The sequence below is a fragment of the Quercus suber genome, unplaced genomic scaffold (assembly GCF_002906115.3).
Source record: "Quercus suber isolate HL8 unplaced genomic scaffold, Cork oak 2.0 scaffold_818, whole genome shotgun sequence".
Lineage (NCBI taxonomy): Eukaryota > Viridiplantae > Streptophyta > Magnoliopsida > Fagales > Fagaceae > Quercus > Quercus suber.
This window is the reverse complement of record NW_027070248.1, coordinates 54,755-77,594: the sequence shown is the minus strand read 5'-3', so window position 1 is coordinate 77,594 and position 22,840 is coordinate 54,755. Positions and strand designations below refer to the sequence as shown.

The 22,840-nt window shown below is 35.5% G+C and overlaps 2 protein-coding genes across 2 annotated transcripts; one reads left to right on the top strand and one right to left on the bottom strand.

The window, feature by feature from the left end:
* The first annotated feature begins 1,270 nt into the window (after positions 1 to 1,270).
* On the top strand, positions 1,271 to 2,329 carry LOC112017850 (uncharacterized). The gene has a single exon (XM_024050304.1). The coding sequence runs from the start codon at positions 1,271 to 1,273 to the stop codon at positions 2,327 to 2,329; it is 1,059 nt and encodes a 352-aa protein (XP_023906072.1).
* An 18,809-nt stretch (positions 2,330 to 21,138) lies between these two features.
* Positions 21,139 to 21,666, bottom strand: LOC112017848 (uncharacterized). The gene has a single exon (XM_024050302.1). The coding sequence runs from the start codon at positions 21,664 to 21,666 to the stop codon at positions 21,139 to 21,141; it is 528 nt and encodes a 175-aa protein (XP_023906070.1).
* Positions 21,667 to 22,840: the final 1,174 nt, after the last annotated feature.

The following is a 22,840-nucleotide window of genomic DNA, read 5'->3' as shown; positions in this document are numbered from 1 at the left end:
TTTTATTTTTCTTTCAGTCTTCTTTCACTTCACACCTGAATTGATGCTTTTCTCTTCCTCTCCATTTTGACTTTTTTTTTCTTTTGTTTTATTTGTGGTAGTTTAATGTTTGTGGGTTTTGGATTTGTAGATGGTGTTGCAGCTTATTGACTTTTTTCAAATTTGTAGATGGTGTTTGAAGCCATTGGTTGTATAGTTGCAGGCATGGTTTTAAAAACCGGACCGACCGGCCGGTCCGACGGTTCAACCGGAACCCCTTAACCGGTCCGGTTATGATAAAAAACCGAAAATGATAAAAACCGGTAAACAGTAAAAACCGAGGTCCAACAGAAAAACCGAGGTGAACCGTTAATACCGGTTGGGTTTTTTGTTTTTCCGGCAAAACTATGCCGTTTTGGTCCTCTAAATACCACTAAAATCCTAAAAACTAACCCTAACTCCCTAAGCCGAAAGCCACACCCTCCAGAACTCTCAATCTCCTCAAGCCTCATCCCTCACTCACCTCACCTCAAGCTCTCAAACATCTCAACTCTCTCATCTCGCTCTGCCTGTCGCTCTGCCTCACGATCAGCTCAAGCTCCTCTGCCTCACTCACCTCAAGGCTCTCTGCGCTGCGCTCTCTCTGCTTACGCACCTCTCTCTCCTGCCTCAGCACACCCAGCGCTCCGAAGTTCAGATCAAGCTGATTTTTTTTCTTTTTTCTTTCGAAAACAGAATGAGGCTTGAACTTTCAAAAACAGAAGTGAGCTCTGCCTCACGCACCTTTGGCTGTCTTTGGGCTTCTTCTCGCGTCTGGTTTTGGGTTTCTTCTTGGTTGGTCTCGCCCTCGCCCTGGCCATTCCTTTGTAATGTTCTTTTCTTTTTCATTTTCTCGGTTCTTTTTTTTTTTTTTTTTCATTTCTCTGATTCTCTCGGCTTCATCAGGTAAGAAACTAATAATTAATATTCTTTTTTTTTTTAAATGATTTTGATTACTTGATTTTGATTTTGATCATTTTCTCTGTTCTTTTTTTTTTTTTTCTTTTTCATTTCTCTCAGCTTTATCTCAGATTCTCAATTCATGTTCTCGGCTTCATCTCAGGTTCTCCTTCCGTGACTTCACTGGTAAGTGGTAACTTCAATTATTAGTTTACAATAGCATTTTAGTTTAATTGTGATTTTGTGTATGTTGTGGATTTGATTTACAAAGCATTATTGTTTCTGAAATATAGTTTAGAGTATTGTACTATTTATTGTGTATGTTGTATTGATGAATTTATTTGTTGATAAAATGGTTGCTGCCAGTCTGAAATTGTTGAGTGAAATGGAGTCCGCCTCTGTACCATCTAATGAACATGCTTCTACAACTAGGTCTAATGCTAATTCTTCATCTGTGAGAGCGAAATGTGATCCCGCATGGGATCATGTAACTGAAGTAGTGAAAGACGAAAAAAGTAGTTATAGATGTATACATTGTGGGAAAAGTTATAAGGGAGGGGGCATCAATAGGATGAAAAGACATTTAGCTGGAATTAAAGGTGATGTGGCTGCATGTATGGGTGTACCTTATGATGTTAGGTTTCAAATGGTTGAGAATTTGAAGGAAATTTCAAAAACTAAAGAACAAACCAAAAAGGATCAAGAAGCATCTAATTATTCACCATTAGAGGACTCACCAGAATTTGAAGATGTCCAAGAAATTATTCCTAGAGGTAGGGGGCTAGGTAGGGGAAATAGAAGTGTTCCTAGTAGTTTTCCACCAAGATCCAATCTTGGCAAGAGGAAGGTTGGTGACATTGATAATTACTTCGCTCCTAGAACAACACCGGGAGCTCAACCTTCTATTAAAAGTGTGCTTGCTGGTAAAGAAAAAAAGTGGAGGGTTGATATGTCTGTAGCAAGATGGATGTATGATACTTGCATTACAATTAATGCTGTGAATTCTAGTTATTATCAACCTATGTTCAATGCTGTAGCTGCTTATAATCCTGGATATAGAGGCCCAAATCATCATGCCCTTCGAGTCCTTTTGTTGAAAGACACAAAAAGAGAAGTCCAATTGATTGTTGATTCTCATCGATCATATTGGGCTGACACTGGTTGTAAAATAATGGCTGATGGGTGGACTGACACTAGGCATAAAACATTGATTAATTTCCTTGTCTATTGTCCTAAAGGAATTATTTTTATACGTTCTGTTGATGCTTCTGACTTGGTTAAGGATGCTATTAATTTGAGTAACTTGTTTGATGAAATTGTTAGTTGGGTTGGTCCTGCAAATATAGTACATTTGGTCACTGACAATGCTGCAAATTATGTAGCTACTGGAAGAATTGTGTGGAAAATATAGGAACATTAGTTGGTCACCTTGTGCAACACATTGCCTAAACCTAATTTTTAAGGGGATTGGGAAAATGGATCATATAGCTAAACTTGCAAAGCGTCCATCCAAGATCACAGTGTTCATCTATAACCATGTGGCTCTGCAAGCTTGGTTGAGGACTAGAAAAAATTGGGCGAAAATTGTGCGTCCAGGGCCAACTAGGTTTGCTACTACTTTCATTGCCTTAGGGAGTCTTAAGGAACATAAGCATGACTTATAAGTATTGGTGACTAGCAAATTTTATGTTGAATCAAGATATGCAAAAGATAAGAAAGTAAAGGCAGTGGTGAAAATCATTCTTGACAATCAATTTTGGAATGATTGTCATATAATTGTGCATATTATGTCACTATTGACTCGCTTATTACGCATTGTTGATTCTGATGAAAAACCAGCTATGGGTTATGTATATGATGGCATGTATAGAGTAATTGATGGAATCAAAAAAAATTTCAAGGACAAGAAGAGACTATGTGAGCCTTATGTTAATATTATCAAGGATCGTTGGGATAATCAATTCTATAGAGATATTCATGCTGCTGCTTACTGGTTGAATCCTGCATTCCAATATGACTCATTCACTCTTAATAAGAGGCTAGAGACACAATCTGCTGTGACAGATGTTATTGAATCAAAAGTTTCAACTAGTCGATTGAAGTTGGTGGAGGAATTAAGGCTATTTCAAGAGCGTAAACAAAATTTTGGAACCCAACTTGCTCAAGAATCAGCCAAGACATCTCAGCCAGGTAAGATATTGTTTACTTTAGCTAATACTAAAATGTAAATATGTTTTAAAGATCAGAAAGATCATAGCTCTTTTTTATATTTTTGGGATAAGTATAGTTGTGTTTATTGATTCATTGTATCTTTGTTTTGTATTGTATATGGAACTTAGATGAGTGGTGGAAGTTGTTTGGATCTTGTGCTCCAACCTTACAAAAGTTTGCAATTCAGATCATTAGCCAAACAGCTGCCTCTTCGGGATGTGAGCGGAATTGGAGTGCTTTTGAACAAATACATACCAAAAGAAGAAATAGATTGGAGCATCAACGACTTAATGATCTTGTGTTTGTTCATTATAACTACCGATTGAAAGAAATGTATATATTATATAATCTCTTTGTTTCAATGTTTTTGTGGGGAAATATGAGTGATTCACTGAGTTGGTCAAGTGGGTTCTTTGTGATTGTGAAATATAAGTGATTTGGTTACTAATTAAATTATTTATTATGTTTATCTTATGATAGAGTCAAAAGGAAGAAGTTCAATTTTGATCCTATTGATTATGCAAGTATTGATAAAACTGAATTTGGGAAGTGAAAGATGAGGAACCTCCATTTCTGGATCATGAGGAGATAGAGAATGCATTATATGAAGAGGGAGCCTATCCAATCGAAGAAGGGTCTTCTAGCCATGTACAAAGAGGTTAGCTTATAACAATTCTTTGCCTAGTTGCATATTTTAATTAGACTATTTATGATTTATGAGAAATGATTATGAGAATTGTTATTTCATTTATTGTTCCTTGGTTTTGGAATTTGTATAGATATGGACAATGAAATGATTGAGGATGATGATGACATCAATTTGGGATCATTTGGTGATGAAGATGATGCTCCTCTCGGTTTTAGAGATAAAAATCATCCTATTCATGTTGAAGATGAAGAAGATGAGGATGAGGATGATGATTATGAAGCTAGTGGTGGAGCATTTGGTTCACATGATGATATTGATTTCAATTATCTTCATAACAAATGAGGCTTGGGTTTTAAAACTTAGTTGTTGTTTGTTTGAAACTTTAAAACTTAGTTGTTGGTTGTAATGAACTTATTTGTTATTTGCCATTTGGATGTAAATGTAATAACTAATGAACTTATTTATTTGATTTTGTTAAAAGTTTATTAGAATTTCAGGATGATTATTTTGTAATGTTAATGTTATTACTTATTGATTTGAGCCCTGTTGAGATTGCTTAAGTTTTTTTGCTTTAATAAGTCAAAAAGGAAATATTTTATTACAGTTGATGTTTCTAAAACAAGTTCAAAGTCTTTGGACCCTCTATTGTTGAGTGCTATGTTGTGACCAGTCCATTGGCTTTTTTTTTAAAAGAAAACATATTTGTTATTATAGGTTTGTTAGTTTTAGACTTTTAGTATATTAAAAAATTATTAATTATTTATATAATTTAAATAAATAATAATTAAATTATTTATGATGTCACCAGTTCGACCATCGGTCGGACCGGGGTCCGACCATAAAACCGGTATTTAGCTCATTTTCCAATTCTTTCACCGTACCAGTTTTTAAAACATTGGTTGCATGTAAGCATTTTTTTTTTTTTTAAATTATGATTTTTTTAGTCTATTTATTTTTTGATAAAAGTTTTGGTATATTCCTTGTTTGCTGTCAACTTTGCTTCATGGGTCTATGAGATTTCTTATCAATTTGATGATTTCATTTTGCAGGTTGGTCTGCGGCAGCTGAATGTGTTATGGTGGAGTTTCTATTTTTTTTTTTTTTTTTATGTGAGCATTTTGTGTTTGATTTTGAATTTTTTTAGGTGGGTTTGTGTTTTCATTTTGATTTTGCTGGGATAGCTATAGTGTTTGTATTTGGAGTTGCTATTTTTTCTTTTAAATTTTTGGATGTGAGCATGTTGTGTTTGATTTTGAATTTTTTTAGTTGGGTTTGTGTTTTATTTTGAATTTGCTGGGATAGCTTTAGTGTTTGTATTTTGTTTTATTTATGTATTTTGTTTTGTTTTGTATCTTTTAATTTAATTAAAATTGTAATATTAATTTAATTACAATCTTAATTCAATTAAAAAAAAAAACTTTTTCATATCAAAAAAAAAAAAATTCTTTTGATTACCAAAAATTAATTTTTGGTAATCAAAATTTTTTTGGTGGTTTTTTTGCTATAGTGGCGTTTGTAGAGTCTATAATGACATTTCACAAACGCCACTATTGTACTGTCACTATAGACCTATAGTAGCATTTACAAACACCACTATAGGGCGGTACTATAGTGGCTTTTTTGTAAAACGCCACTATAGGTCTATAATTGCGGTACAATAGTGGCCTTTGTAAATGCCACTATAGCAAATGCCACTATAGCCAAAATGGGCTTATAGTGACGTTTTTAGTACCTATGGTGGCGTTTCACAAACGCCACCATAGGTCCATTTTTTTGTAGTGTCTGCATACAATTTGGGTAAAATCTATGATCAACCTAAAATTATTAAGAAAATTCTTAGATCTTTGACTGAGGATTTTTGACACAAAGTGACTGTCATCACTAAAAGTAAGGATGTGGGCTCCATCCCTGTTGATAAACTTATAAGATCTCTTCAGTCCTATGAGTTAGACCTACCTAAGACTAGCAAATCCAAATCAATGGCTTTTAAGTCTGTTAATGATGTTGATGTCGGAGGATTTGATGATGAGCTCTCAGCTACAAAGATTGCCTATCTTGTCAAGAACTTTAGAAACTTTCTTATGAACAACAACAGAAGGGCAAAAGGTAAGAACAATGTTGAACCTAAAAATTTTAGGAGGAATGATCCCACAATGATGATGAAGTTTCTGACAATGAGTATGGTAGTGATGAGGATGGAAACTTCATTGCTTTCACTGTTACTGCTGTAGTTGATGAAAGTGTTGATGTTGAAGAGAACCCTTCTGTTGGGGAACTCTCTCAGGATGCAGATTTGCAAAAAGCCTACAATAAGCTTTGCAAAGTTGCTGCAAAAGATGCTATGAGTGTTGATTTAAGCTTAAAGAAAATTGCATCTCTTGAACTTGATAAGAAAAATTTGCTTGTGAAACTGTTTGATGCTAATGAACTGTTGAATAATGTGAAGACTGAGAACATGCTTTTACTTGATAAAGTTAAGAATTTGGAACTTGAATTATCTGTTGCTAAAGAACAAACTAATAGGTCTACAAACTCCAAACTTGATCACATGCTAAGTGTTCAAAAGTATCCCTCAAACAAAACTAGTTTAGGTTTTGTAGAAAGCATCTATGTGCCTGAACCCCATTCCACAAACTTTGTTCCTTCTTCTGAACCTCCTGTGAGTGAGGTTGTCAAACCCTCTGTGAGTGATATTGCTAAACCTGTAGAAGTCACACATTCTAGGAAGATTAGGGTTGATCTTCAAAAGTCTAAACCTAAGGCTCCTAACCCTCCTAAGGGCAAGTTGCATGATAAGCCTGCATGGGTTTGTCATTTTTGTGGAAAGTCTGAGCACAGTCGTCCAAATTGTTTCAAATTGCAAGCTGCTAAGCGAGCAAATAAGCCAAAAGTACCTGTGTCTCAAGCACAAGATCCTATGGTACTTATTAGTGAGTTGGTAAAGGTTTTAAACCTTTATTCCAATCTTGGAGTTACTCATAATTCTAACGTGAATAACAACTCTAATGCTAGAGTTGCATCTAAAAGTTTTGGATATAAAAGGTTCGATCTAATTGAGTCTTTCTGACATGGTCTTTATGATTCATCGCTCTACTCTTTGTGATCATTGTTCTTTGTTGTTTTTGTTTTGTTTGCTTTTCTAGGATTTGCATTACATAACATTCATGCATTTCATTCTAAGTTGTTTTCGTTATTTCTTTTCCAAAAAAAACAAAAAAACAAAAAAAAAAAAAAAAGGCAAAAGGGAAGCAAAATGTGTTTTGCATTATTTCTTGGATTTGAAATCAAGGTTGGCCAATTTATCTTTACATAACATGGTTATGTGCCTTGTTTAGCTTGGATGAGATTATTTTATTGCACTCTACTAGTTTGAGCTTTGTAGTGCATGTTGTGTAGGAAGATGTTTATAGTTTTTGATCATATGATCTTAATCTTGAAATCACATGCCTTTAATTGTTGGACTTGAACTTAATGAGAAATGCATAAATAACCATCTCATCACTGTTTACTAGCCAATCATGAACATCTTAGTTCATATCGTAAGATTTTGTGCTCGAGAAAATGTAGCACATGCACAAAAAGAACATAAGATGTAGCTTTAGATTAAATGCTAAAATTGGCGTGTATATTATTGGGCTATAATTACTTCACAATCAAATAAAATTTTTGTGCACATTATCTTGGCTGTTTTAGTAAGTTTCAAATCAAATAAATTTGGTGTATACATTATGAGGCAAATCAAGAAACTTACATGATTGCAAGCTTTTATTCTAGGAGATGTGGGAGTTATATGATGTAACTCTTTAGGTGATAGTCTCTTTCAAGTTTATCAGATAAATTTTGTAGAAATTGTGCTGGATTTCTATTCACATATCACCTCACATATATCTCAAGCTTTTTCTAGTTGCATACACTACACAAGTTACTCTTTGCTAAAACTTTGTACATGTTATTGTGTGTGATTTTGTTTTGTCATCCAAGATTGAAAATTCCTTGATTATAATGCAAACTGTGTTTGAAGTTTGAGAATTTAAGGATAACTAATTGAAAATCTTATTTTTGGAAAATCTGGGTTCAATACTTGTTTTTTAAGAGCATTTCATCTCATACTCATGCATTTTATTCATAAAATACTATACTTTGAGGAGTTTCTACATAAAATTACTCTATTTTTCAAAAAATTGAGTTTCTAAATTTTTGATCGATCGAATTTGTTTCTCGACCAATTGAAAATACGATTAAAATTTTGGTTTGAATCTGACCATTTCGATCACTGCTCAATTGGTTCTGAATCAATCGAAGGCATTTTTGATCGACTGAATCTAATTTTCGATTAATCGAAAATTGCATGGAGAGTTTTTTAAAACCTTTAGCTTTTCATGTGTTCAAACATTTTTTTCAAACTTTCAAAGCTCTTTCTCTCTCTACTCGATTGGTCTAAGATTCAAAGCTCAATTTTTGTCGTTTTCCCTCAAATTTCTTCAAGGGTTTTTGTCCTCTAAGGCCAATAAGACCTTTATACCCCTACTTTTTCATTTATTTTCATGTTTACATACATTTTTGTCACGCATTTTAGGAAATTTCGAACCTATGAAAATTTGGGGATTTTGTTGATTTAAGCCTTTTCTTTGGAAATTGATCAATGTGTTTTTATTGTGGGACAATATAAAACTGATTTTTGAGTATTAATTTGATCAATTTGATATTTTGGGATAAATTGGAAATTCTAGAGCTTGAAACTACCCGATTTGGGGTTTTTGTTCAATTGAGCTTAATTTGATGAAACTGGCTTGTTAGATTGATTTATTTGATCATTATTTTATGTTATCTATCTTGTGTAATGATCAATTTGGTCAATTTTTTGGATTTTTGAAAGTGGGTTTTCAAAATTTGGGATTTTTGGAAATAATCTCTATGCTCAAGCCAATTTTGTGATTTTAAAGTAAAATTGAACTTATTCTCACTACATTAGAGCATGCATCATGTGTTGATATTGTTCATGCATCATATAGATTGTTATTTTCTATATATTTTTGTGCTAACTTGCAGTTTGCTCTTGGTTTCTGTTTTTTTTTTTTTTTTTTCTCTCTATCTCTTTTGTGTCTATCCTTGTGATCCTTAGCATCATGGTTAGAAAGACTAGAGCTTATAGCACCTTCTTCTCTTCTTCTATCCCCACCTTTGATAGTGAGAGATTCCCAAGTGAGAAAAACCAAGAAGCATATGAGAAATTGAACATTCATAGGAATGTATAGGCTGAAAGGAAGGTTTAGTTAGATGAGTTAGATGGTGAGATTCGAAGAAACTTCGAGTGTAGGGGTTGGCTTCATTTGTTGGATGTTGGTCATCCTCCTCCCGCCACCTTAATCATAGAGTTCTATTCGAACCTCTCTATCCATTCCTATGATTCGAACACTCAGGTGAAAAGTTGAATATGGGGTGATGAGTACACCATTACTCCTACAGTAGTGGCTGATACTTTTGGGGTGCCACTGGTCCAACATCCTGTTTATCCTTATGATGAGTCTCCGCCCCTAGATGACATTATGTCATTTATTACTGGTACTTCTATCCAGTGGGGTTCTGATCCTCGAATCACCTCTCCCGAGCTGACCGAGACTCATTATCTCTTTTTTCAAATTTCTTGCCATTCCATTTTTTTGGATTTCTTGCCATTCCATTTGGCCTATCTCTCACCTGCACACCATTCTTTTAGAGAGATGTGCATTTCTTTATGCCCTTGTCACAAACGCTCCTATGAGTTTTCCTCTTCTTTTCATTCGTTCTTTAATTAAGATTCATAGGAGTAGTTCTACTGCTCATGCTCTTTTCTTTTTGGTTTTTATTCATCAAATTCTTTTGCATTTAGGATTAAAGCAGTTTCCTGCGTTTGAGTCCGTTTATATCATAGCTCCTATAGGTGCCACATTTCTCAGGCAGAAGGCTGGTCAAATGAGAGCTAGCTCTAAACACCCTAAAGTTGAGTCTTCTGGTGTCGTACCTCCTCCTTCTTCTTCTATAGGTGATACTTCTGCTGAGGCATCTGTCGATTTGATTGTTGCTACTACTGCTGTTCCTCCACCTTCTACTTCGGATGATTCAGATATTCGTCGTATGTTGGAGACTGTCATGACCGTTTAGGCGGCTCATGGTCAGCTTTTGGTGGACATGCTTGATGAGTTTTTTTGTTTTTGTTTGGGTTGTCCATGATAAAGGGAGATACTATGATGTATTTATATATGTTTCTTGTTTCACATTGCTTATTGATTTATATTTATGAGGTTATTCATGATATATGACTTTATTTTGTGTTATGTGAAATCAAGAAGTTATTTTGTGTTACTTATATTTTCCATACATATGTTTATGCATTTATTGAGTGTTTTAGGAATATATAGGTTGATTCAGTTGTGCTACTGTCTACTGTTGCAACTGATAGATTATAGTTTAGGTTGAATTTGTTTTGTTGGACAATATTTTTGTAATGGGCTGTTTTCTGTAAACTTTGAGCATTTTGTTAAGTTTGTGTTTTGTCACGGATTGCTAAAGGGAGAGTTTGTTGGGTTATAAGACTTTAGGTTTAAATGTATTAGAACTGCAATCTGTAATATTGGCAAACCATGATTAAAACGTTTAGTCTTATTTTAGACTTGCTCAAAGTATGTTTAAAGTGTAAAGTTGGAATCAAGTGTACTGTAGGATTTACTGTGTAAATCTGCCTAGCTCGATTGATCAAAAATTAGACTCAATCGATCGAAGCTCATGCAGATTATTTTTCTACAAAATTTTTCAACTCAGCCCAAGCCGTTTGACGTGTAGGATTTTATGTTTTGTCTTAAATATAAAAGGGAAATCCCTAGCCACGTTTTAAGGTTGCTCTTTATGTTGTGTGTGTGAGTCTCTTGTGAGATCTAGAGGTGTTTGCCTTCACATACACTTAAAATTTCCAATCTCAAGATTGATGTCGAGAGCTTGGTGATCAATTCAGTTGCAGTTTCAAGGGCTTAAAGATATACAAGCAGGAGTACTTGTGCTTGCTGGGAATCCAAGAAAGAAGTAGTCCGTGAACTCAGAGCTGTCACGTGGTCGTGGTAGCAAGTTTCCTACTCGAGGTAGCAATAGGATGTTAGTGTTCTAGGTCGCTATTGTGTAAATTTCAATTCTTTCATAGTAGATTTGTTTTATCTTGAGGATAGCTAGGTTAAATCCTCTCCAAGTTTTTTACCTATTTGGTTTTCCTAGGTTATCATATTGTTGTGTTCTTTATTTTCCACACTTTACAATGATGTGATTTATTTGTATTAACCTAGATCTGTTTAATTTGACTAAGTAATTACTTGGCTAAATAACTAGGCTAATCTAGTTGTGTTTAAAGGGTCTAAAAACGTTCATCAAGGAATAACACCGGTAGAAGACATGAGAGAGTTTTTTTGGGTACAAAACCCTAGATACAAAACAGGCACACTCTTCTCTCACTGAAAATTCTTATTAAAAAAGTGCTTAGGGTTTCTTTTATATACTAGAATAAGTAAATCTGAAGCTCTAATCCTTTTTGGGCTTAAACTGCTATTTAGTTGAACTTAAAATTCTGCAGACCTGTATTTCGATCGATTGAGCCTGTCTTTCAATCGGTCGAACCAGGAAAATTCTAAAATCTTCTTTTTGCAGCTTACTTGTTCTTGAATCTTGACTTGAATCACCTTGAGCCTTGTCTAATAATACCTATAGACTCTAAGATCTATATCTAGACAAGTTTGTGTTCACAATTTGCTAATTGTTCTAAACTTTTAGAACCTAACAATCTTCCCCTTTAGTAATTCGTGACAAAACTTACATACAAAATAAAATACTCAAATACAAGAATGGCCCAGTTCAATAAAAATGCCCAAATACAACAAAAATTCTAATCTAAGACTCCTAACCTAAAAGTTGCCAAAAGAAGTAGAAGATCTTGATCAAAATGTACCTGTCTTTCCTAAACACTCAAAAGAACACATCAACGCATGTGTGGAAAGAAAGACATAAAAACAAAAAATAATCAAACTAAATCAAATAACAAATATGCAAACTAACTCTCCCTCTAAGTTAAATATATCAAAAAAATTTATTTTCTCCCCTTTTCAAAAAAAATTTCAACTCCCCCTAAACAAAACAAACAGGATTCCCACATTTCATCTATTTCTCCCCCTTTTTGTCATGTATTGACAAAGACAACTCAAACAAAGAGTAAATAGTAAACACATTTAACATAAAATTTACCAAAAATTTTAATAAACATTCTACAAATAAGTCATCAAAAACTACCAAATACCCAAACATATATAAGATCGATTCAAGTTGAAATCCCTGTGCATATATATATATATATATATGCCATTTGCAGATTATATAATTTTAGTATATGAAACTAGATAGGGAATTAATGTCAAGTTAGAAACTGTTGGGTTAAGATAGCTTAACCCTGGTTAATTAATTCAATTACCCAACTTAATTAATTAGGTTCAATTATATGCAAATCGTGGAGGCACCAACAAATCACCAAAAATACTAAATGCAGCGAAAAATAAATTTGACACGGTGATTTGTTGACAAATGGAGAAAATCTCGAAAGGCAAAAACTCCACCGAGTGATTTTAAGATCACTATTCTCAATAATCCACTAATTAACAATCAAGCAGTTACAAAAATAAGGAATCTTACCAACTACCCTAGCATATCCCGATATACTAACCTACAGTTGAACCTTTGCTCTAATACCTAATTGGACTTGATCTTGTAATAGTCTTCTTTCCCTTTGATGCACAAACCTCCAATTTGTGACTAAGCTTTTGCACGAATCCTAGTATGTGACTAACTCCAACAACTTGAACAGATGTGATTGGCTATAAAATTCTTCACTTCATCAACTATGAAGATCAAGAAACACTTGGTTACAAAACCCTATGGCATACAAACATAGTAGCTTCACACAGGTCTCTTGGTCTCTATATCTGTGTCTGACGGCTTCTTAAAATAAACCTTATATATATCTAGGGTTGTGAGAAAAGAAATCCTAAACAAATACATAAGACTGGGCCAAATTTCAGATCTAGAAATTCTAAAATCGTAGTCCTCGATAGATCGAGCTGCTGTCAAGCTATCTATCGAGTTTCACATTAAGTCTCGATAGCAAGCTTCTGTCAAGACTTAAGGAATAGTTTTTCTTCATTTGTTTCTTAGACTAATCTTCATGTCTTTAGTACTTGACTTGAACAACATGTTTCTTGAAGTACTAAACGCATCTTAGATCTACCTAATCACAAGTAAAGTGCATGTTGTCAAATGATTAGCCAATTACAATAAAATATGACCCTAACAAAAACTTAAAGAGATACTTTAGAATCCCAAAGCTTTCAATTAAGTAGGACTAAAATACACTTCATGGAATTTAAATTTAGTAATATTAGAAACTGAGATGAGTGAGTTATAAGACTTCATAGTTAAAAGATACCAAAGAGCAAGGGCTTTTGATATCTTGGATAAATAATTCATTAAGATGGAGAAATTTAAGAAAATGTGAATCATAGGATAAGAGCAAGGTGGAGAATGTGGAAGAGCATATCAGTAGTATTGTGTGATCATAAAATACTTATAAAATTTTAATCATAGGATAAGAATAAGGTGGACAATGTGGAACAACATATTAGTAGTATTGTGTGATCATAGAATACTTATAAAAATTAATATATATATATATATTTATATATAAGACCAACCATGCTCTATTGTTCTAAATGTTGGGATGCTAAGAAGTAACATAGTTTAAAAAGAGCAAAACTGAAATGACACTATTTTGATGAATAAGAGTGTATTTTGATATTATTTTTCCATATCCTAATGGCTCTTATGCTAAGCTAAGATTAAAAATCATGTCTTGAACAAAAGATAATGAATTTAGAAACTCACTTACATATGGCAAATGTGTTACAGCATCAGTAATGGAAAGGGCAAATGCCAAATGTAAGCCCAATTTTATCATTCAACCTAGAATGCTCACTCCATTTGAAATCGTAAAAGGTAACTATTGCAAAAAAAAATACAATTGTGCTACAGTGCGGTTCTAAATGTAGAACAGCACTGTAGCTCAATGTTAAAAGGTATATTAATATTTTTATTATTTTTACTGTTTAATTTATCATCTCCACACTCTCTCACCGGTCACTCTCATCTCCTCTCTCTCTTTTTTCTTTCTTCTTTTTCAGTTCTGATTCTCTCATTCCATCCTTCCCCTTCTCTTGTCCCTGTCTTCCCCTTTTTTTTTCTTTTTTTTCTTTTTTTCTTGAATCAAGCCTCTGTGGGTCTAATAGTTTGGTGGAGCTCATTGTTTGATGTGGCAGATCGGGGTGGTGCGTAGTTTGTGAATTGGGGTGCTCGCTATGGATTGGGGTGGTGTCGTACTCGCCGTGACTAAGCCGCCATGGGGTTGCTGGGTTTGCTATTAAGAATTAATGGTGGATTGATTTGGGTTTTCCTGATACTGTGCTAGATTTGCTGGGTTTGTTTGGTATTTTAATGGGTTTGTTGCATATGTTTGTTGGGTATGTTTTATTGGGTAGATATGAAGATAGAAAGAGAAGGAAAAGAAGGTGAAAAGCAAAGGAACGGAGGAGTCAGAAAGACCGTGTGGAGGAGATTGAGAAAAAAAAAAAGAAAAAAAATATTTTATTGTGTAGATATATTATTTTAATGAGTAGATAGGAAAATAAAAGTTAGGATGTTCGAAGTATTGAAAAATGGTATGGTATAATTGATAAATTAACTTTTTGGAATGGTAAAATAAGATGGGATGACATTTCCGGTTAGATATGCTCTTAGGCACCACACAATGCCTATCTTTCGTTAGTACTTTTTTTTGAATTACTCCTATGATTCACTATTTGAAATGTCACTTTAACATTAGGCATTTGAAATTTGAAATTTGAAATTTTGAGATAACTTTTGAAAAATGATCTATGCATGCTTTTCTTTAAACTAAATAGGAAAGAGAAATAAATTGCATTTGAATTAAAAACATCTACCTAGCTTCTTTAGTAAGGCTGCTATGGCATAGCAAACTTAAATTTTGCAATTTTTTCTTCTATGTAATTTTTCATGAAAAAGCAAAAAGTGACATCGTTCAAATTTTCTCATATATGAGATTTTGCATAGCTAGTGAGTCAATGGAACATTGTGTAGTGGGTTTATCATGAAAAAAATATCAAAAAATGATTTAAACTTTGCATGTGACCGATATAGGAAGACCACCCAATCAATGTATATCTCTATAAAAATGGTTCACATACACATTAGTGACATGACCGACTTAAGCATTAAATGAATCAACAGAAATTCAAGACTAAAAGGGGTAATTATGGGACCCACAATTCATGTAAGAGTGAAAGTATGCATTTACGGTACTCCTAGAATATTCAATAATTTTCCGATTAAAATGTGCTTAAAGTGGCCCACAGATATCATTTATTATTTGTAGAATATATTATTAGAAAGATCTAGAATATATCATTCATTATTTAACCATATCCAATCTTAAAAACATTTTTTACAAAACGATATGGAATATGGAATATCACAATGAATTATTTTTGCAATTGCATTTGTGATATCAAAAGTAGCATATTATCATTATTTTTAGAGTTTTTTTTTTTTTTATACCTATTCTTGATGTTGCCTAAATACTTCGGTGATTCTCTTCCAACAATAACAAAAAATTTGTAGTATAGTCTCTCTTCTGGTAATTTAGGTTGTACGTTAAAGATTTGATTGCATAGTGTAATTAGCTATGCATGTAATACTTTCTCAAAAAAAGCTATGCAGGTAATAAAATTTTTACGATTGATTAGTGTTTTGATTTATGTGATGTTTAGAATTGAATTTTTTTTTTTTTTTTTTTTTTTATTTTTTTTTTTTTTATACCTATTCTTGATGTTGCCTAAATACTTCGGTGATTCTCTTCCAACAATAACAAAAAATTTGTAGTATAGTCTCTCTTCTGGTAATTTAGGTTGTACGTTAAAGATTTGATTGCATAGTGTAATTAGCTATGCATGTAATACTTTCTCAAAAAAAGCTATGCAGGTAATAAAATTTTTACGATTGATTAGTGTTTTGATTTATGTGATGTTTAGAATTGAATTTTTTTTTTTTTTTTTTTTTGAAATGGAAGTGATATGGAATTAAACCATAATAAAGAGTCATACAAAAACTACCTGCAAAGCAGGATAGGAAAAACAAATTACATCATATCAACTTGAATAAGAGAAGTTACACATGGGGGCGTGACTCCAAACCAAAGGTGTTGAGTTCCGGATCTTCTAGCAAGCTGAGCAAGCTCATGAACAACTGAGTTGAAATTTCTACTTAAGTGCTTGAAGAGACAGGTCTCAAAAGACTTACTAACTTGAAGAATACCCTGCACAATGTGCCCATAGATGCTACCCGAGGCCTTATCGTGGACTGCTTGGATGGCATTCAGTGAATTTGATTCAATTATGATCCTAGATAGCTAAAGCTCCTGAGCCAAAAGAACACCATGCTCCAGCGCCATCACTTCTGAAAGTTCAGCAGTAAAGCAAGCTTGAAGAGGCTTGCTAAGAGCAGCTACAACTTGGCCAGAGCTATCTCTAATGACAACACCAATGCTAGAAGAGTTATCCAAGTCGAAAGACGCCCCATCGACATTAATTTTATGAAAACCATGGGGAGGAAGAACCTAGCAGGTTGGGGGAGCCCTTGGTTGACTGAAATCCCACAATGCCGAACCTACATAATCTTCAACACTTCTCTTCACCAATTGCCACACCTGATTTGGAGGGAGCCCACAACTCTCATGAACAACCTCGTTTCTATTGTACCAAATGGCCCAAGCAGTAGTAAAGAAAAGCTCTGAGTCTTGGAGTGTTGCATGGGAAAGAATAGAGATAGTAGAGTCAAGGAAAGAATTTTTAATACCGTGGATGCTCAGCAGATTCCCGGGCCAAAGATTTCAGACCATGGATGAGAAAGCACAACCAAGGAGGGCATGATCATGACTTTCAGCTTCATTTTTACATACTGGGCAGGTCATAGAATGGGAAATCCCTCTATGGTTTATGGCCTCTATTGTGGGAAGGCCATTAATACAAGCCCTCCAAGCAAAGATCTTCATTTTTGGAGGAAGATTTAGGTGCCAAAGCTTCCTCTAAATCAGCTTGCACAGGTCTCCAATTGAGCATTCTTCACTCCCATTTGATTCTAGTAAGTTATAAGCTACATGGTAAGCGCTTTTTACCATGAAGGCCCCACGGCTATTCCTAGTCCAAATTATTTTATCTTCGGGAAGGTCATGGCTTAAGGGAATTTTTAGAATTGTCTCCGCTTCAAAAGGAAGGAAGGTAGCCCTTATTGTGTTCACTCTCCACCACTTTGTCATCGGATCAATTAGAGAGGAGACCATTGGAAATCGAGGGATATTTTTTGGAGGTGAGATGACCTTGTAAGTAGATGGTGTTGGCAACCATTTGTCATCCCATATATAGATTAGCTTCCAATTCCCCACTCTCCACCGTATTCCTTTCCTTATAACTTCAAGACTGCTGTGGATGCTCCTCCAAGAGTATGATGGGGAGTTTCCAATGTTTGCATTTAGAATGTCTCCGGTGGGAAAGTACCTAGCCTTGAGAACTCTTGCTACAAGGGTGTTAGGATTTTGGAAAATACGCCAAAGTTGCTTTGCTAGCAATGCTTTATTGAAAGCTTGCAAATATTCCTGAAGCCCATGCCACCACTAGCCTTCTATTTGCACATGGTTTTCCAACTAACCCAACATATTTTAGTTCTTCCTACTGTTGGCCCCACCAGAAGTTCCTCATCATACTTTCAATTTCTTCACATAAGCTTTGGGGGAGAAGGAAGCACCCCATAGTGTATGTAAGAATTACTTGGGCAACCACCTTAATAAGGATTTCTTTCCCACCCATAGATAGGAGTTTGCCTTTCCATCCAGCAAGTTTCTGACCAATTTTCTCCTTCAAAATAGCAAACACCTACGTCTTTGATCTCCCAATAAAGGATGGGAGGCCCAAATACTCTGTATGCCTAGTATCTTGCATTGGGCCAAGATTAGCCAAAATCTCTTCCTTACCTTCTTGAGATGTATTGGGGCTGAAGAAGATTGAGGACTTGTCTTTGTTGATTTTTTGCCCCGAGGCATCCTCATATTTCTGAAGGATATGCTTTAGCACCTGGCTTTCTCCACACTAGCTTTGCAGAAAAGAATACTATCATCTGCAAAAAGAAGGTGATAACTCTTGGGCAGCCCCTATATATGGATATGCTGTCAAGAGCTGGTTCCGAACAGCCCTATTAATAAGTGCAGATAGCCTCTCAGTACAAATGAAAAAGAAGGTTGGAGAGAAGGGATCCCCTTGCCGAAGCCCCCAAGTAGGAAAGATGTTTCTACAAGCAGCCTCATTTATAAGGACTGAATATGAGATCGAGGAAATGCTCCTCATAATAACATCAATCCATTTCGAACTAAATCCCAATTTCTCCATGACCCCTTTTATGAAGCACCATTTGACTCTATCAAATGCTTTACTCATATCTAGTTTTGTAGCCATATAGCCATCTCCCCCTGCATTTTTGTGGTTTAGGAAGTGCATCAACTCAAAAGCCACAAGAACATTATCAGTAATTAACCTGTCGAGAATAAAAGTACTTTGATTCTCTGAAATGATATGAGGGAGAATGACTTTGAATCTATTAGCAATAGTTTTAGATATGAGTTTATAAATAACATTGCATAGACTTATGGGTCGAAAATCCGTCATTCTTTTGGGGTTATTTACTTTGGGAATGAGGGCAATGTTTGTTTTGTTTAGACATGCCATAGACATATTATTATTAAGGACATTTCAGACCATATTAGTAATTATACAACCCATAATGCTCTAATACTTTTGATAAAAGATAGCAGACATACCATTAAGGTCGGGAGCTTTAGTAGGATGGATCCGTTTGAGAGCAATGGCTACCTCCTCCCTAGTGAAGCTTCTGTTTAGGCTTTCATTCATTTCTTCAATCACTCGAGTGGGAATAGCATCAATAATCTCATCAATCCCCGATGAGGAAGCTGATGCATAATTGTTGCCAAAATAGTCTATGGCAGCCTGTGCAATACTATCATTTCTATCACACCATCGGCCTCGACTATCCCAAATTCCCAAAATAGTATTCTACTTGCGGCGCTTAGAAGCTTAGGCATGAAAGAAACTGGTGTTTTTTTCACCTTCTCTAAGCCAATGCGCTTTGGCTCTTTGGCCCCAATAAATCTCCTCATCATCAAGGAGATCATTGATTTCCCGCCTTAGACAATTAATTTCAGTGCTTAAAGATCCATCATTGTCTTGTAAGGTTAAAAAGTTCAGGGTATTCCTTTTTTCCTGAATCTTTTTTGGAATCTGGCCAAATACTTTGGAACTCCACTTCATTAACTCCACAGCATAGCCACTGAGATTAGACATAACTCCCTCCGGAGTACTGATGTCAAGGTCCATCCCCCATGAATTTTCAATAATAGTCTTACATTCTGCATTCTTAGCCCACATTACTTTAGAATGAAAACGTTTAGCACGGGCTTGGCGCTGAGTTGTTCAATCAGAGATAAGTAATGCACAGTGGTCGGATGTTGAATCGACCAGGCGATGGGCTTTCATTCCCCCAAATTTTTCTATCCATTCTAAGTTGGCCAATGCTCTATCTAACCTTAGATATATTATGTTCTCCTCATCTTGCATGTTACACCAAGTAAAATCAGAACCACAGTAGCCCAAATCCTGAAAAACACAATAATTTACTACCTTCCTAAACCCATCCATTTGTTGTTAAAACCGGATGGCTCCCCCTTGTTTTTCAGAATTTGATTAAATTTCATTGAAATCTCCTAAGCATAACCAAGGAAGATGCAATTGATTGTTTAGGAAAGCTAATAGATGCTAGGATTCATACCTTCTATGAGTTTCTGGATGGCAGTAAAAACCCGTCAATCTCCATTTGTAACTATTCTCCGTGTCATTAATTACCGCATCTATGTGGTTAGGAGAGTAGCTCTTGATTTCCAGGTCAATATCTCTGGCCCACAGCATAGCTAGACCCCCTTTTCGATCAACACAAGGAACAAAGAGGCCATTTGCCAACCCAATTCTGTTTTTTATTCTTTCCATTCTTCTGTTTTTTGCTTTTGTCTCCACCAAAAACACTACTTTGGGATTCCACCGTCGCACCATATCGTGCAACGCTCAAACTGACCGGGGGTTCCCAAGTCCCCGGCAATTCCAACTTAAGGGATTCATGGCTCCCGATGGTGCTGTCTTGTAGCCACCGCCGATCTCTCATCATTTTGGGTTAAGTCCCCTATGTTTACTAGTCGTAGCTTCTTCTGAGGAGTTGCTAATTTTTCTTCTTCAAATATTAACTTCCCGACTCTCTTTGACCCACTACTTATTAATTGAACTTCCTTACCTGGGCTTTTATTTTTTCCTTTCTTCCTTGCCAATCTTTTCCACTGGGTTGTTGCCTTTTTTTTTCCCCTCTGAGCCTTGGCCCATAGCCTCCAAAGCAGCTTCTTTTTTCTCCCTTTGATCAGCTATGGGCTTAATAGGGCTATTCACTTCCATGTCTTGCTTTTCGAAATGGGCTTGTTGGCCCACTAAAGAGAAAGCAATCTCAGAGCCCACAAAGCTCGTAACATCACATGGCAAGTCAGTCAAAGGCCTTTGACTCAAGTCATGTGCTAGATCATGCGTGTTCCCATTGCCCAATACTTCATATGGCAATTTTGAGAGGGAGCTATTGTTCCCTTCACATGCACCTGACACACCAACAGTAACTTGTTCCATCTAATTTGACTGGGAACGTGCTATTCCCTGTACACCATCTACCTCACTGAAACCACCAGGCTGTTCAAAATTTTTTGAACTTGAAATTCTCCGATCTTCCATGCTGCCTGAAGGGCCATCACCATTATCAAACACTGAAGTAGAAGAAATCTTTGTTGTAGTGACATAATTATCCTCAAACCGGTCTGCACTGCCCTCTCCTCGGTCCCTACTGCTGGTTAACCGAGATTTTTGCATACCCATCTTTGAGTTTCCCTAAGCTCGGAGCCATTCACCGTATTACCTGGAATTTTGCTAGTTTGAGAGCTCTTTACAATGCTTCTCATCATGACCCAGCCTCCCACACTAAAAACAAAAAATGAGGAGCCTTTCATACTTGAAATTAACCTAAAATTTTTCACCTTCCACACTAGCAATTTTGCCCCCTCTTCTGAGTGGTTTATCCAACTAGAGATCCACTCTAATTCTCATAAATTTCACTTGGTCTGACTGTCTTGCACGCCGATCAACTTCAATGAATCTTCCTATATTATTTCCAAGCTCTCTGCCCACTTCATCAGACATAAGTTCAAAGGGAAGTCCCCATATCTGAACCCAAAAAGGAGAATGTGTGAAGCTTATGTTTGTGGCAAAGAGCCCTCTTCGCCACCTGCACAGCAGTAGCAAGTTGTTTTCAAAGTTCCACGACCCATTTTGTTCCACCCATTTCATTTGGTACTCCGAGCTAAACTTGAACTGCATAATACCATTACCCACATCCACGATTTGTAGATCGGAGCCCATTTTCCATGCCATCCGTAGGGTGTTTTTCAAAGCTCTTAAGTTCTGATATCTATCTGCTAAGAGACGCCCAAATAGACTGAGTGAGCACTCCTCCAGTAAATCAAATTTGCACCTCAATTTGATGGAGATTTCCTCTTCTTCCTCCTTGGTGAGACAGAGATTTGACAGACCCTCCACCACTGTGTTGTCCATGGTAGTGATGGGGAGAAAGAAAGAGATGAACTCTAAGGAGAAACCCTTATTGCAGAACGAGAAGGAGAGAAAGCTCGGCTAGAGAAGACGAGAGCGAGAGACTCCTACCTGGGAGAGAAAAAAGTGAGCCCTTGTTTAGAATTGAATTAGTTATTATAATTTTTGTTGTTATAATAACTAATTGTGCTACGTATATATGGTCATTTTTGTAGTACTGGCCAGGTAACTATTTTATTATTTTTCCTCATGATGTCATTGCTAATTACTATGACGTCCCCATTTACAGCTGATATTACTAAATTATTTAAGGGAAATAACGAGTGCCCTTAGAGCATTGGTTAACAATCAATTTTATGAAAGTTTTGACATCATTTTTATGAGAAATAAAAAAAACTGTCAAAATATTAATTGCTTTTTTTTCTTTTCCCATAAAAACTTTCTTTAACTAGATTCTTAACTAATACCCTAAGTGCACTCGTTAGCATGACCCATTATTTAATTATTTAGTGGTTGTTTATTTGCTGAATTTGAACAACTATATATATTGTAGATCATCTCCCTTTTATTCTTTTCATCAAAAATAAAAATAAAAAATTCTCCCTTTTATTCTTCCATATTGTTCACCCTTTTATGAGTTTAATTATAAAATGTGGAAAATCAGTTATAACTTTTCAATTTCTATGGTTGTGTATTTAATTATTGATGAATTATGATAATTAAGTGTATGTGATGACTAAAGATTTATTCTCTTGCACTTCAATTTTTTTTTTTTTTTTTTTTGATATTCAAACTTTCAGTAGACTATCAATTAATTTGGACAAAATCCGAACCAGTTACATCTTTGAGCAATTGACATTCAATGATGGGTGGAGTATCCTCCACCCAGACAACACTGTCGTTTACAAGTTTGGCATTTCTAGCCATCAGATGGGCAGCAACATTTCCTGTCCTACATACATGATTAACCTGCCATGCTTGAACATTGAGCTTCCACCTCTGGATGCCTTCAATAATCATTTGAATCGAGCTTGGGGGGGAGCAGCGACCAGTCAAAGAATCTGTCACCAGTTTTGCATCTCCCTCCAGTACAATGTCCCTCAGTCCGAGGTCACCCGCCAGCAAAATTCCCTCCTCAAAAGCCTTAGCTTCCACTTCCAACGCTCCCAAAGGTAAA